Consider the following 12,972-nt stretch of genomic DNA (forward strand, 5'->3'; position numbering starts at 1 on the left):
AAGAAGAGGGCAAATGAGAGTTGGGGTGAGAGAGTATCATTGAACTTTTGGGAGAATAAAAAGATGTTTTGGAAGGGGAAGAGGGCAATGGGGGAAATGATAACAGGTAGTGATGAAGTAAGAAGAGTATTTTGAAGGTTTGTAGAATGTGTTTGATGATAGAGTGGCAGATGTAGGGTGTTTTGGTTAGGGTGGTGTCCGAAGTGAGATGGTCAGGGAGAATGGTTTGGTTACGAGAGAAGAGGTAGAGAAAGCTTTGGGTAAGATGAAATCTGGTGAGGTTGCTGGTTTGGATGGTATTGCAGTTGAATTTATTAGAAAGCGGGTGATTTTGCTGTAGAGTGGTTGGTAAGGATATTCAGTGTATATATGAATCATGGTGAAGTGCCTGACGATTGGTAGAATGCATGTATAGTGACATTGTACAAAGGCAAAGGGGATAAAGGTGAGTGTACAAACTACAGAGGCATAAGTTTGTTGAGTATTCTTGGAAAATTGTATGGGAAGGTATTGATTGAGAGGGTGAAGGCATGTACAGGGCATCAGACTGGGGAGGAGCAGTGTGGTTTCAGAAGTGGTAGAGGATATGTGGATCAGGTGATTGCTTTGAAAAATGTGTGTGAGAAATATTTAGAAAAACAGATGGATTTGTATGTTGCATTTATGGATCTGGAAAAAGCAGATGATACAGTTGATGGGGATATTTTGCAGAAGGTCGTAAGAGTATATGGTGTGGAAGGTAAGCAGCTAGAAGCAGTGAAATTTTTTTTAAGGATGTTAGGTATGTGTACAAGTAGGAAGAGAGGAGAGTGACTGGTTGCCGATGAAGGTTGGTCTCTGGCAAGGGTGTGTGATGTCTCTATGGTTGTTTAATTTGTTTATGGATGGGATGGTTATGGAGGTAGATGCAAGAAGTATGGAGAGAAGGATGAGTTTGCATTCTGTTAGGGATGAGAGGGCCTTGGAAGTGAGTCAGTTGCTGTTCACTGATGATACAGCACTGGTGGCTGATTCAATTGAGAAACTGCAGAAGTTGGTGACTTAGTTTGGAAAACTGTGTGAAAGGAGAAAGTTGAGAGTAAGTGTGAATAAGAACAAGGTTGTTTATTAGGTTCAGCATGATTGAGGAACAAGTGAGTTGAGATGTAAGCTTGAATGGAGAAAAATTGGAGGAAGTGAAGTGATTTAGATATCTTGGAGTGGACTTAGTATCGAGTGAAACTATGGAAGTGGAAGTGAGTCGCAAGGTGGTGGAGGGGGCAAAGATTTTGGGAGCAATGAAGAATGTGTCAAAAGAAGGAACGTTATCTCAGAGAGCAAAAATGGGTATGTTTGAAGGAATAGTGGTTCCAGCAGTATCATATGGTTGTAAGGCATGGGATATAGACAGGGTTGTATGGAGGAGGGTGAATATGTTGGAAATGAAATATTTGAGGACAATATGTGGTGTGAGGTGGTTTGATCGAGTAAGTAATGAAAAGGGTAATAGAGATGTGTTGAAATATAAAGAGTGTGGTTGAGAGAGCAGAATGTTGGGCCCTGAACATACAGGAGGATGAGAGGCTTGCAAGGAATAGAGTGAATTGGAATGATATGGTATACCAGGGTTGACATGCTGTCAATGGACTGAACTAGGGCATGTGAAATGTCTGGTGTAAACCATGGAAAGGTCTGTGGGGCCTGGTTGTGGATAGGGAGCTGTGGTTTCGGTGCATTACACACGACAGGTAGAGACTGAGTGTGAACAAATGAGGCCTTCTTTGTCTGTTTTCGTGGTGCTACCTCACTGAAGCAGGGGGTAGTGATGCTGTTTCTTGTGGGGCAGGGTAGCGCCAGGAATGGATGAAGTCAAGCAAGTATGAATATGTACGTGTGTATGTGTATGTATATGCATATATATGTTGATATGTATGTATATGTTTGTGTATGGGGGTTTATGTATATATAAGTCAATATGATTGGATGGGCCATTCTATGTCTGTTTGCTGGTGCTACCTCACTGACTCGGGTAACAGCAATCAGGTATAGTAAATAAAGATATCTGATAATAGTACCTTAAATTGATGTAAAGTGCAGTGTGAGTTCAGGGTATACAATTGCAGGAGTGTAGTAATGTACTCAGAAATTCTGTTATATATCCTGTGATATTCCACATAAACAGAATCAGATGTGGGATTTGTCGAAGACTGGGACATCTGAGGCAATAAGTGCCAATTGCTTTATGTTTCTTTGTATTATGGTTACATATGCAGTGTTGTGTTTTGCTAGCAGAAAAAGGAATTACTTAGAATTACTCACAAAAAGTGTGATAAGCACTGATTGATATTTTTTTCAGAAATATGGATCATTTCAACACAATTTAGAATTTCAACATAGATAAGAATGTAAATTTTCAATTTTTTATGTAACTTGAAAATATATATCAGTAGGACTGCAGGAGCCCAGAGGTCATCTAGAATTTCCACACCTTCAAGCCCCCTTCGCAACTTGGAGCTTGCCCTCGAGGACCAGATTTATCGTCTGCTTCGCAAGAGCAGAGTCATTACCAATATTAGGTGAGCTGATCCTTGTCATAGATTGCAGATTTGTTACCCCTGCATAAATGGTTCTCCTGATATTATTTTTTATTTTTATTTTATTATTTATTTTGCTTTGTCGCTGTCTCCTGCGTTAGCGAGGTAGCGCAAGGAAACAGACGAAAGAAATGGCCCAACCCACCCACATACACATGCATATACATACACGTCCACACACGCAAATATACATACCTATACATCTCAATGTATGCATATATATACACACACAGACATATACATATATATACACATGTACATAATTCATACTGTCTGCCTTTATTCATTCCCATCGCCACCTCACCACACATGGAATAACAACCCCCTCCCCCCTCATGTGTGCGAGGTAGCGCTAGGAAAGACAACAAAGGCCCCATTCGTTCACACTCAGTCTCTAGCTGTCATGTAATAATGCACCGAAACCACAGCTCCCTTTCCACATCCAGGCCCCACAGAACTTTCCATGGTTTACCCCAGACGCTTCATATGCCCTGGTTCAATCCATTGACAGCACATCGACCCCAGTATACCACATCGTTCCAATTCACTCTATTCCTTGCACGCCTTTCACCCTCCTGCATGTTCAGGCCCCGATCACTCAAAATCTTTTTCACTGCATCTTTCCACCTCCAATTTGGTCTCCCACTTCTCCTTGTTCCCTCCACCTCTGACACATATATCCTCTTGGTCAATCTTTCCTCACTTGTTCTCTCCATGTGACCAAACCATTTCAAAACACCCTCTTCTGCTCTCTCAACCACACTCTTTTCATTTCCACACATCTCTCTCACCCTTACATTACTTACTTGATCACACCACCTCACACCACATATTGTCCTCAAACATCTCATTTCCAGCACATCCACCCTCCTGTGCACAACTCTATCCATAGCCCACGCCTCGCAGCCATACAACATTATTGGGACTACTATTCCTTCAAACATACCCATTTTTGCTTTCTGAGATAATGTTCTCGACTTCCAAACATTCTTTAAGGCTCCCAGAATTTTCGCCCCCTCCCCCACCCTATGATTCACTTCTGCTTCCATGGTTCCATCCGCTGCCAGATCCACTCCAGATATCTAAAACACTTACTTCCTCCAGTTTTTCTCCATTCAAACTTACCTCCCAGTTGACTTGACCCTCAACCCTACTGTACCTAATAACCTTGCTCTTATTCACATTTACTCTTAACTTTCTTCTTTCACACACTACCAAACTCAGTCACCAGCTTCTGCAGTTTCTCACATGAATCAGCCACCAGCACTGTATCATCAGCGAACAGCAACTGACTCACTTCCCAAGCTTTCTCACTCACAACAGACTGCATACTTGCCCCTCTTTCCAAAACTCTTGCTTTCACCTCCCTAACAACCCCATCCATAAACAAATTAAACAACCATGGAGACATCACACACCCCTGCCGCAAACCTACATTCACTGAGAACCAATCACTTTCCTCTCTTCCTACTCGTACACATGCCTTACATCCTTGATAAAAACTTTTCACTGCTTCTAACAACTTGCCTCCCACACCATATATTCTTAATACCTTCCACAGAGCATCTCTATCAACTCTATCATAAGCCTTCTCCAGATCCATAAATGCTACATACAAATCCATTTGCTTTTCTAAGTATTTCTCACATACATTCTTCAAAGCAAACACCTGATCCACACATCCTCTACCACTTCTGAAACCACACTGCTCTTCCCCAATCTGATGCTCTGTACATGCCTTCACCCTCTCAATCAATACCCTCCCATATGATTTACCAGGAATACTCAACAAACTTATACCTCCTGATATGGGGGCATTAAAGATCATATTACAGAAAAAATAATTTAAGCTTATAGTTAAGACAATTGATTTAAGTCATTTGAAATCAAAAGCAAGAATATACCATGCCTTTATATTCCATTATATGAGGAGGTTATTAGGTACAGTAGGGTTGAGGGACAAGTCAACTGGGAGGTAAATTTGAATAGAGAAAAACTGGAGGAAGTGAAGTGTTTTAGATATCTGGGAATGGATTTGGCAGCAGATGGAACCATGGAAGCGGAAGTGAATCATAGGGTGGGGGCAGGGGTTGAAAGTTCTGGGAGCATTGAAAAATGTGTGGAAGTCGAGAATGTTATCTTGGAAAGCAAAAATGGGTATGTTTGAAGGAATAGTGGTTCCAACAATGTTATATGGTTGTAAGGCGTGGGCTATAGATAGAGTTGTGCGGAGGAGGGTGGATGTGCTGGAAATGAGGTGTTTGAGGACAGTGTGTAGTGTGAGGTGGTTTGATCGAGTAAGTAACGTAAGGGTAAGAGAGATGTGTGGTAATAAAAACAGTGTGGTTGAGAGAGCAGAAGAGGGTGTTTTGAAATGGTTTGGTCACATGGAGAGAATGAGTAAAGAAAGATTGACAAAGAGGATATATGTCTCAGAGGTGGAGGGAACGAGAAGTGGGTGACTAAATTGGAGGTGGAAAGGTGGAGTGAAAAAGATTTTGAGTGATCGAGGCCTGAACATGCAGGAGGGTGAAAGGCGTGCAAGGAATAGAGTAAATTGGAACGATGTGGTATTCTGGGATCGACGTGCTATAAATGGATTGAACCAGGGCATGTGAAGCGTCTGGGGTAAACTATGGAAAGTTCTGTGGGGCCTAGATGTGGAAAGGGAGCTGTGGTTTTGGTGCATTATACATGACAGCTAGAGACTGAGTGTGAACGAATGTGGCCTTTGTTGTCTTTTCCTAGCGCTACCTCGCACACATTTGGGGGAAGGGGTTGTCATTTCATGTGTAGTGGGTTGGTGACAGGAATGAATAAGGGCAGACAGTATGAATTATGTACATGTGTATATATGTATATGTCTGTGTGTGTATCTGTATGTATACGTTGAGATGTATAGGTATGTATGTGTGCGTGTGTGGTCCTGTATGTATATACATGTGTATGTGGGTGGGTTGGGCCATTCTTTCGTCTGTTTCCTTGCGCTACCTCGCTGACGCGGGAGACAGCAACAAAGTATAATAGATAGAATTTACTTAAACTTAATTTACTTAAACTCATAAACTTATCATTTATCACTTATCACTTATCACTTATCATAAAAAAACTTATCATTTTACAAATTTTATCAACAAGAAAGTTATCTAATTTGTGTAGACCATCACTAATATTAAGATTATAATTCTTTGTCTATTTAATAATAGAAGATTCAATGATATTTCTCTTGGTAATAGAGTTAATAACTGAGATGGCATTACTCCAGTCAGTACAATGATCATAGTTTTTAACGTGATTAAACAAGGCATTTGATTCTTGTCCCGTTCTTATACTATATTTATCTTGCTTAAGTCTAACAGAAAGATCCTTACTAGTCTGACCAACATAAAATTTTTCACAATTTCCACAAGGCACTTTATAGATGCATCCAAGAGAATTTTTTTGTTGAATTCCTGATTGATATTCTTTATAGTGTTATTGTTGCTAAAGGCAACATTTACATTAAGGATTTAAGGAACATGGGAAGTATAGTGAAATTATTATCAAAAGGGGGAACTAAAAGATTCTTGATGTCAATGGGAGGTTTGGGCTCAACTCTATAAAATGATTTCTTTGCTAACTTATCAATGAAAGATCTAGGGTACTTTAACTTAGATCCAGTAGAATACATCTTGTCAAACTCATCATCAATAAACTCTGGACTGCAAATACATAATGCCCTAAGGAACATAGATTGAAATGATGATGATTTAACTCTGTCATGTTGAGATGAGTAATAATGGATATATGAGCATACATTGGTGGGTTTTCTGTATATGCTAAACTTAAACTTGTTTCTTTGCCTATGAATCATGCAATCTAAAAATGGAAACATACCATAATTTTCATTTTCTACAGTAAATTTGATGGAAGGTACTAAATTGTTAAGTAAGGGGAGAAATATTTGTAAATTTTCATTTGTTGGCCAAACACAAAGAACATCATCTACATACCTAAACCAAATTGCATTAGAAGGTAAGGTATCCTTTAGTAATTTTGTTTCAAAAAATTCCAAATAAAGATTACTTAGTACAGGTGAAAGAGGGTTACCCATTGCCATACCAAATTTTTGAGCATAATAATCTCCATTGAATTGAAATACTCAGTCTTTTATACACAATTTTATCTGTTCAATGAAAACAGACTTTGAAACAGGTAAATTAATATCATCCAAGACATCAAAGTCACCCACCTCCCTCATTTCATTTGCTCTCACCTTTTGCCATTCTACACTTAATCTGTCCTGGTACTTCCTTACACAGGTTTTGTGTGAGTGCAAGCAACAATATATGGAATTGCTTTCATGTTTTATTTACTGTTACTGTAGTATGTAACATTGAGTGAGGGAAGAGACTAAATGATAACCATATATCCTTGAGCATCTGATGCAACATTGCAGTATGGGGGATGTTTGTCTTCACGATGTTTTCTTAGAAATTTCTGGCAATTTGATACCTCTGAAAGATAATCCTGTAATGATAAAACATATTCACAATTTGGTTCAAGATTAAGACTAAATCATCTTATTCCTTGTACAGTGCAAACTCATTGTTTGCCTTGCCCAACAACCAAGCATATGTTTACATTATGGAGGAGAGCCAGGAAGAGGTACCAGCATCATCCCTTATCAATAAAACGCTGCACAAGCTCTGTTCCTTACCAGGTAGGTATGATAATATTTAGTTGTGTTAATGTCCACACATCATCTGATTAACTGTCACAACATTTGTGTCCATTCCTGTTATCACAAGACTGCTTTTTTTTTTACAAGCACCTAAATTTTTATGTATTGCCTGTACCCAGTATTTTTGAATGACTGAAACTGGTAATGCTGAGTATCTTTTTTTGTAGTTTGGTATTTTATATACATTATGAATAAAAAATTATTGTAACTACTTGTGGATTTTAAACTATTTGCATTCTTTTCCCTTCTTCCACTCAGTAGATTTTTATCTTTTTCTGTTCCAAGTATTTATGTCATGGTCATAGGTTGGTATGCAAATTCCTTTCATTTGTTAAGCATTGTTTGTTACTTAAAGTAGTACTGTAAATATACTGAACTCAGTAGTAAGCAACTTTTCCAAAGCTTTTTTGAGAGTGTAAACCAAGTGCTTAAGTTTCACTGCATCCATTACATTGTTTGATTTGTATTTCCGAGTGTATATTACTCCACTTGTACAAATGCCTTACACCCTTGATAAAAACTTATCTGCTTTTAGCAGCTTACCTCCCTCTGCACATACTCTTAAGACCTTCCATAAAGCATCTCTGTCAACCCTTTCATATGCTTCTCCCAGATCCATAAATGCCACATATAAATCCTTCTGTTTTCTAAGTATTTCTCTCACACATTCTTCACAGCAAACATCTGATCCACACACATCCTCTACCACCTCTGAAACCACACTGCTATTCCACAATTTGATGCCTTGTACATTCCTACACTCTTTTAGTTAATACCCTCCCATGTAATTTTCCAGGTATACTCAACAAATTTATGCCTCTGTAGTTTGAGCACTCACCTTTATCCCTTTTGCCACTATACAGTGGCACTATACATGCGTACCTCCAATCCTTAGGCACTTCACCATGATCCACGCATACATTGAATATCCTTACCAACCAATTAACATCACAGTCACCCCCTTTCTTAATTAATTCACCTGCAATACCACCCACTCCTGCTGCCTTTTCAGATTTCATCTTATGCAAGGCTTTCACCACTTCTTTTCTCATCACCGCACCACTCTTCCTGACTCTCCAACTTCGCATACCACCCCAACCAAAACACCCTGCATCTGTCACTCTTATCACCTAACACATATAACAATCCTTCAAAATACTCACTTTATTGCTACCTGTTATCACTTCCCCTGTTGCCCCCTTACTGATGTTCCTATTAGTTCTCTTGTCTTTTGCACTTTTTTTACCTCCTTTCAAAACATCTCTCTATTTTCTCTAAAGTTTAATGATACTTTCTCACCACCCCTCTCATTTGCTCTTTTTTTCAGCCACTTTCTCGTATACATCTTCTAATCAATCATTTGCTCTCTCTTCTTGTAACTACTGCCTAAATGCCTCTCTTTTCTCTTTCACCTTTCACATCACATACCTCATGCATTTCTTGCACATGCCGTCATTGCTTCCTTAAGTACAGCCCATTCCTCACCCACTCCCCTCACTTCATTTGTTCTCACCGTTTGCCTTTCTGCACTCCATCTCTCCTGGTATTTCTTCACACAGCTCTCCTTTCCAAGCTCACTTGCTCTTACCACTCTCTGCTCCTCAATATTGTTTCCTCTCAAAAAACCTTTACAAATCTTCACCCTTGCCTCCACAAGATAGTGATTCGACATCACACCAGCAGCCCCTCTCAGCACATTTACACCCAAAGGTCTCTCTTTTTACACACCTATCAGTTAATACATAATCCAATAATGCCCATTCACCATTTCCTACTCACATACGTACACTTGTGTATATCTCTTTTTAAGCCAGGTATCCCCAGTCACCAATCTTTTTTCAGAATACAACTCCACAAGCTCTGCACCATTTTCATTATAACACTGAATACCCCATTTCCACCAGTTATACCCTGAACTACCACATTACTTACTTTTGCATTTGTTATTATTATTATTATTATTATTATTATTATTATTATTATTATTATTGTTATTTATTTAGGGAGAATAAAAAGATGTTCTGGAAGGAGGTAAATAAAGTGCGTAAGACAAGGGAGCAAATGGGAACTTCAGTGAAGGGCGCAAATGGGGAGGTGATAACAAGTAGTGGTGATGTGAGAAGGAGATGGAGTGAGTATTTTGAAGGTTTGTTGAATGTGTTTGATGACAGAGTGGCAGATATAGGGTGTTTTGGTCGAGGTGGTGTGCAAAGTGAGAGGGTTAGGGAAAATGATTTGGTAAACAGAGAAGAGGTAGTAAAAGCTTTGCGGAAGATGAAAGCCGGCAAGGCAGCAGGTTTGGATGGTATTGCAGTGGAATTTATTAAAAAAGGGGGTGACTGTATTATTGACTGGTTGGTAAGGTTATTTAATGTATGTATGACTCATGGTGAGGTGCCTGAGGATTGGCGGAATGTGTGCATAGTGCCATTGTACAAAGGCAAAGGGGATACGAGTGAGTGCTCAAATTACAGAGGTATAAGTTTGTTGAGTATTCCTGGTAAATTATATGGGAGGGTATTGATTGAGAGGGTGAAGGCATGTACAGAGCATCAGATTGGGGAAGAGCAGTGTGGTTTCAGAAGTTGTAGAGGATGTGTGGATCAGGTGTTTGCTTTGAAGAATGTATGTGAGAAATACTTAGAAAAGCAAATGGATTTGTATGTAGCATTTATGGATCTGGAGAAGGCATATGATAGAGTTGATAGAGATGCTCTCTGGAAGGTATTAAGAATATATGGTGTGGGAGGCAAGTTGTTAGAAGCAGTGAAAAGTTTTTATCGAGGATGTAAGGCATGTGTACGTGTAGGAAGAGAGGAAAGTGATTGGTTCTCGGTGAATGTAGGTTTGCGGCAGGGGTGTGTGATGTCTCCATGGTTGTTTAATTTGTTTATGGATGGGGTTGTTAGGGAGGTGAATGCAAGAGTTTTGGAAAGAGGGGCAAGTATGAAGTCTGTTGGGGATGAGAGAGCTTGGGAAGTGAGTCAGTTGTTGTTCGCTGATGATACAGCGCTGGTGGCTGATTCATGTGAGAAACTGCAGAAGCTGGTGACTGAGTTTGGTAAAGTGTGTGAAAGAAGAAAGTTAAGAGTAAATGTGAATAAGAGCAAGGTTATTAGGTACAGTAGGGTTGAGGGTCAATTCATTTGGGAGGTGAGTTTGAATGGAGAAAAACTGGAGGAAGTGAAGTGTTTTAGATATCTGGGAGTGGATCTGGCAGCGGATGGAACCATGGAAGCGGAAGTGGATCATAGTGTGGGGGAGGGGCAAAAATTCTGGGAGCCTTGAAGAATGTGTGGAAGTCGAGAACATTATCTCGGAAAGCAAAAATGGGTATGTTTGAAGGAATAGTGGTTCCAAAAATGTTGTATGGTTGCGAGGCGTGGACTATGGATAGAGTTGTGCGCAGGAGGATGGATGTGCTGGAAATGAGATGTTTGAGGACAATGTGTGGTGTGAGGTGGTTTGATCGAGTAAGTAACGTAAGGGTAAGAGAGATGTGTGGAAATAAAAAGAGCGTGGTTGAGAGAGCAGAAGAGGGTGTTTTGAAATGGTTTGGTCACATGGAGAGAATGAGTGAGGAAAGATTGACCAAGAGGATATATGTGTCGGAGGTGGAGGGAACGAGGAGAAGAGGGAGACCAAATTGGAGGTGGAAAGATGGAGTGAAAAGGATTTTGTGTGATCGGGGCCTGAACATGCAGGAGGGTGAAAGGAGGGCAAAGAATAGAGTGAATTGGAGCGATGTGGTATACCGGGGTTGACGTGCTGTCAGTGGATTGAATCAAGGCATGTGTATGGGGGTGGGTTGGGCCATTTCTTTTGTCTGTTTCCTTGCGCTACCTCGCAAACGCGGGAGACAGCGACAAAGCAAAAAAAAAAAAAAAAAAATTATTTATTTCATTATCCCTGGGGATAGGGGAGAAAGAATACTTCCCACACATTCCTCACGTGTCGTAGAAGGCAACTAAAGGCGACTGGAGTGGGGGGCTAGAAACCCTCCCCTCCTTGTATTTTAACTTTCTTAAAAGGGGTAACAGATGGAGTCACACGGGGAGTGCTCATCCTCCTCGAAGGCTCAGATTGGGGTGTCTAGATGTGTGTTGCTGTAACCAAGATGAGAAAAAAGGAGAGATAGGTAATATGTTTGAGGAAAGGAACCTGGATGTTTTGGCTCTGAGTGAAACAAAGCTCAAGGGTAAAGGGGAAGAGTGGTTTGGGAATGTTTTGGGAGTAAAGTCGGGGGTTGGTGAGAGGACAAGAGCATGGGAAGGAGTAGCACTACTCCTGAAACAGGTGTGGTGGGAGTATGTGATAGAGTGTAAGAAAATAAACTCTAGATTGATATGGGTAAAACTGAAAGTGGATGGAGAGAGATGGGTGATTATTGGTGTCTATGCACCTGGGCAGGTGTTTTGGGAGCAGGTGAGTGAGTGTGTTAGTAGTTTTGATTTACGAAACCGGGTTATAGTGATGGGTGATTTTAATGCAAAGGCGAGTAATGTGGCAGTTGAGGGAATAATTGGTGTACATGGGGTGTTCAGTGTTGTAAATGGAAATGGTGAAGAGCTCATAGATTTGTGTGCTGAAAAAGGACTGGTGATTAGGAATACCAGGTTTAAAAAGAGAGATATACATAAGTATACGTATGTAAGTAGGAGAGATGGCCAGAGAGCATTATTGGATTATGTGTTAATTGATAGGCGTGTGAAAGAGAGACTTTTGGATGTTAATGTGCTGAGAGGTGTAACTGGAGGGATGTCTGATCATTATATTGTGGAGGTGAAGGTGAAGATTTGCAGAGGTTGTCAGAAAAGAAGAGAGAATGTTGGGGTGAAGAGAGTGGTGAGAGTAAGTGAGCTTGGGAAGGAGACTTGTGTGAGGAAGTACCAGGAGAGACTGAGTACAGAATGGAAAAAGGTGAGAGCAAAGGACATAAGGGGAGTGGAGGAGGAATGGGATGTATTTAGGGAAGCAGTGATGGCTTGCGCAAAAGATGCTCATGGCATGAGAAGCGTGGGAGGTGGGCAGATTAGAAAGAGTAGTGAGTTGTGGGATGAAGAAGTAAGAGTATTAGTGAAAGAGAAGAGAGAGGCATTTTGACGAGTTTTGCAGGGAAATAGTGCAAATGAGTGGGAGAGGTATAAAAGAAAGAGGCAGGAGGTCAAGAGAAAGGTGCAAGAGGTGAAAAAGAGGGCAAATGAGAGTTGGGGCAAGAGAGTATCATTAAATTTTAGGGAGAATGAAAAGATATTTTGGAAGGAGGTAAATAAAGTCCGTAAGACAAGGGAACAAATGGGAACATTAGTGAAGGGGGCTAATGGGGAGGTAATAACAAGTAGTGGTGATGTGAGGAGATGGAGTGAGTATTTTGAAGGTTTGTTGAATGTGTTTGATGATAGAGTGGCAGATATAGGGTGTTTTGGTCGAGGTGGTGTACAAAGTGAGAGGGTTAGGGAGAATGATTTGGTAAACAGAGAGGAGGTAGTAAAAGCTTTGCAGAAGATGAAAGCCAGCAAGGCAGCAGGTTTGGATGGTATTGCAGTGGAATTTATTAAAAAAGGGGGTGACTCTGTTGTTGACTGGTTGGTAAGGTTATTTGATGTATGTATGACTAACGGTGAGGTGCCTGAGGATTGGTGGAATGCTTGCATAGTGCCATTGTACAAGGGCAAA

At 40.4% G+C, this 12,972-nt stretch overlaps 1 protein-coding gene across 4 annotated transcripts in view; it reads left to right on the forward strand.

Annotated features, from left to right (window-relative positions):
* LOC139749459 (nonsense-mediated mRNA decay factor SMG8) overlaps nucleotides 1-12,972 on the forward strand; it is a 138,370-nt gene that overhangs the window by 2,594 nt on the left and 122,804 nt on the right. For 2 of the 4 annotated variants that reach the window (XM_071663355.1, XM_071663357.1), the window contains exons 2-3: nucleotides 2,427-2,555; nucleotides 7,151-7,275. In XM_071663355.1, the coding sequence (XP_071519456.1) occupies nucleotides 2,427-2,555; nucleotides 7,151-7,275 (254 nt within the window). The remainder of the gene's footprint in view (nucleotides 1-2,426; nucleotides 2,556-7,150; nucleotides 7,276-12,972) is intronic. The other 2 variants (XM_071663356.1, XM_071663358.1) reach the window with 1 other exon arrangement.

The sequence above is a fragment of the Panulirus ornatus genome, chromosome 7 (assembly GCF_036320965.1).
Source record: "Panulirus ornatus isolate Po-2019 chromosome 7, ASM3632096v1, whole genome shotgun sequence".
Taxonomy (NCBI): Eukaryota; Metazoa; Arthropoda; class Malacostraca; order Decapoda; family Palinuridae; genus Panulirus; species Panulirus ornatus.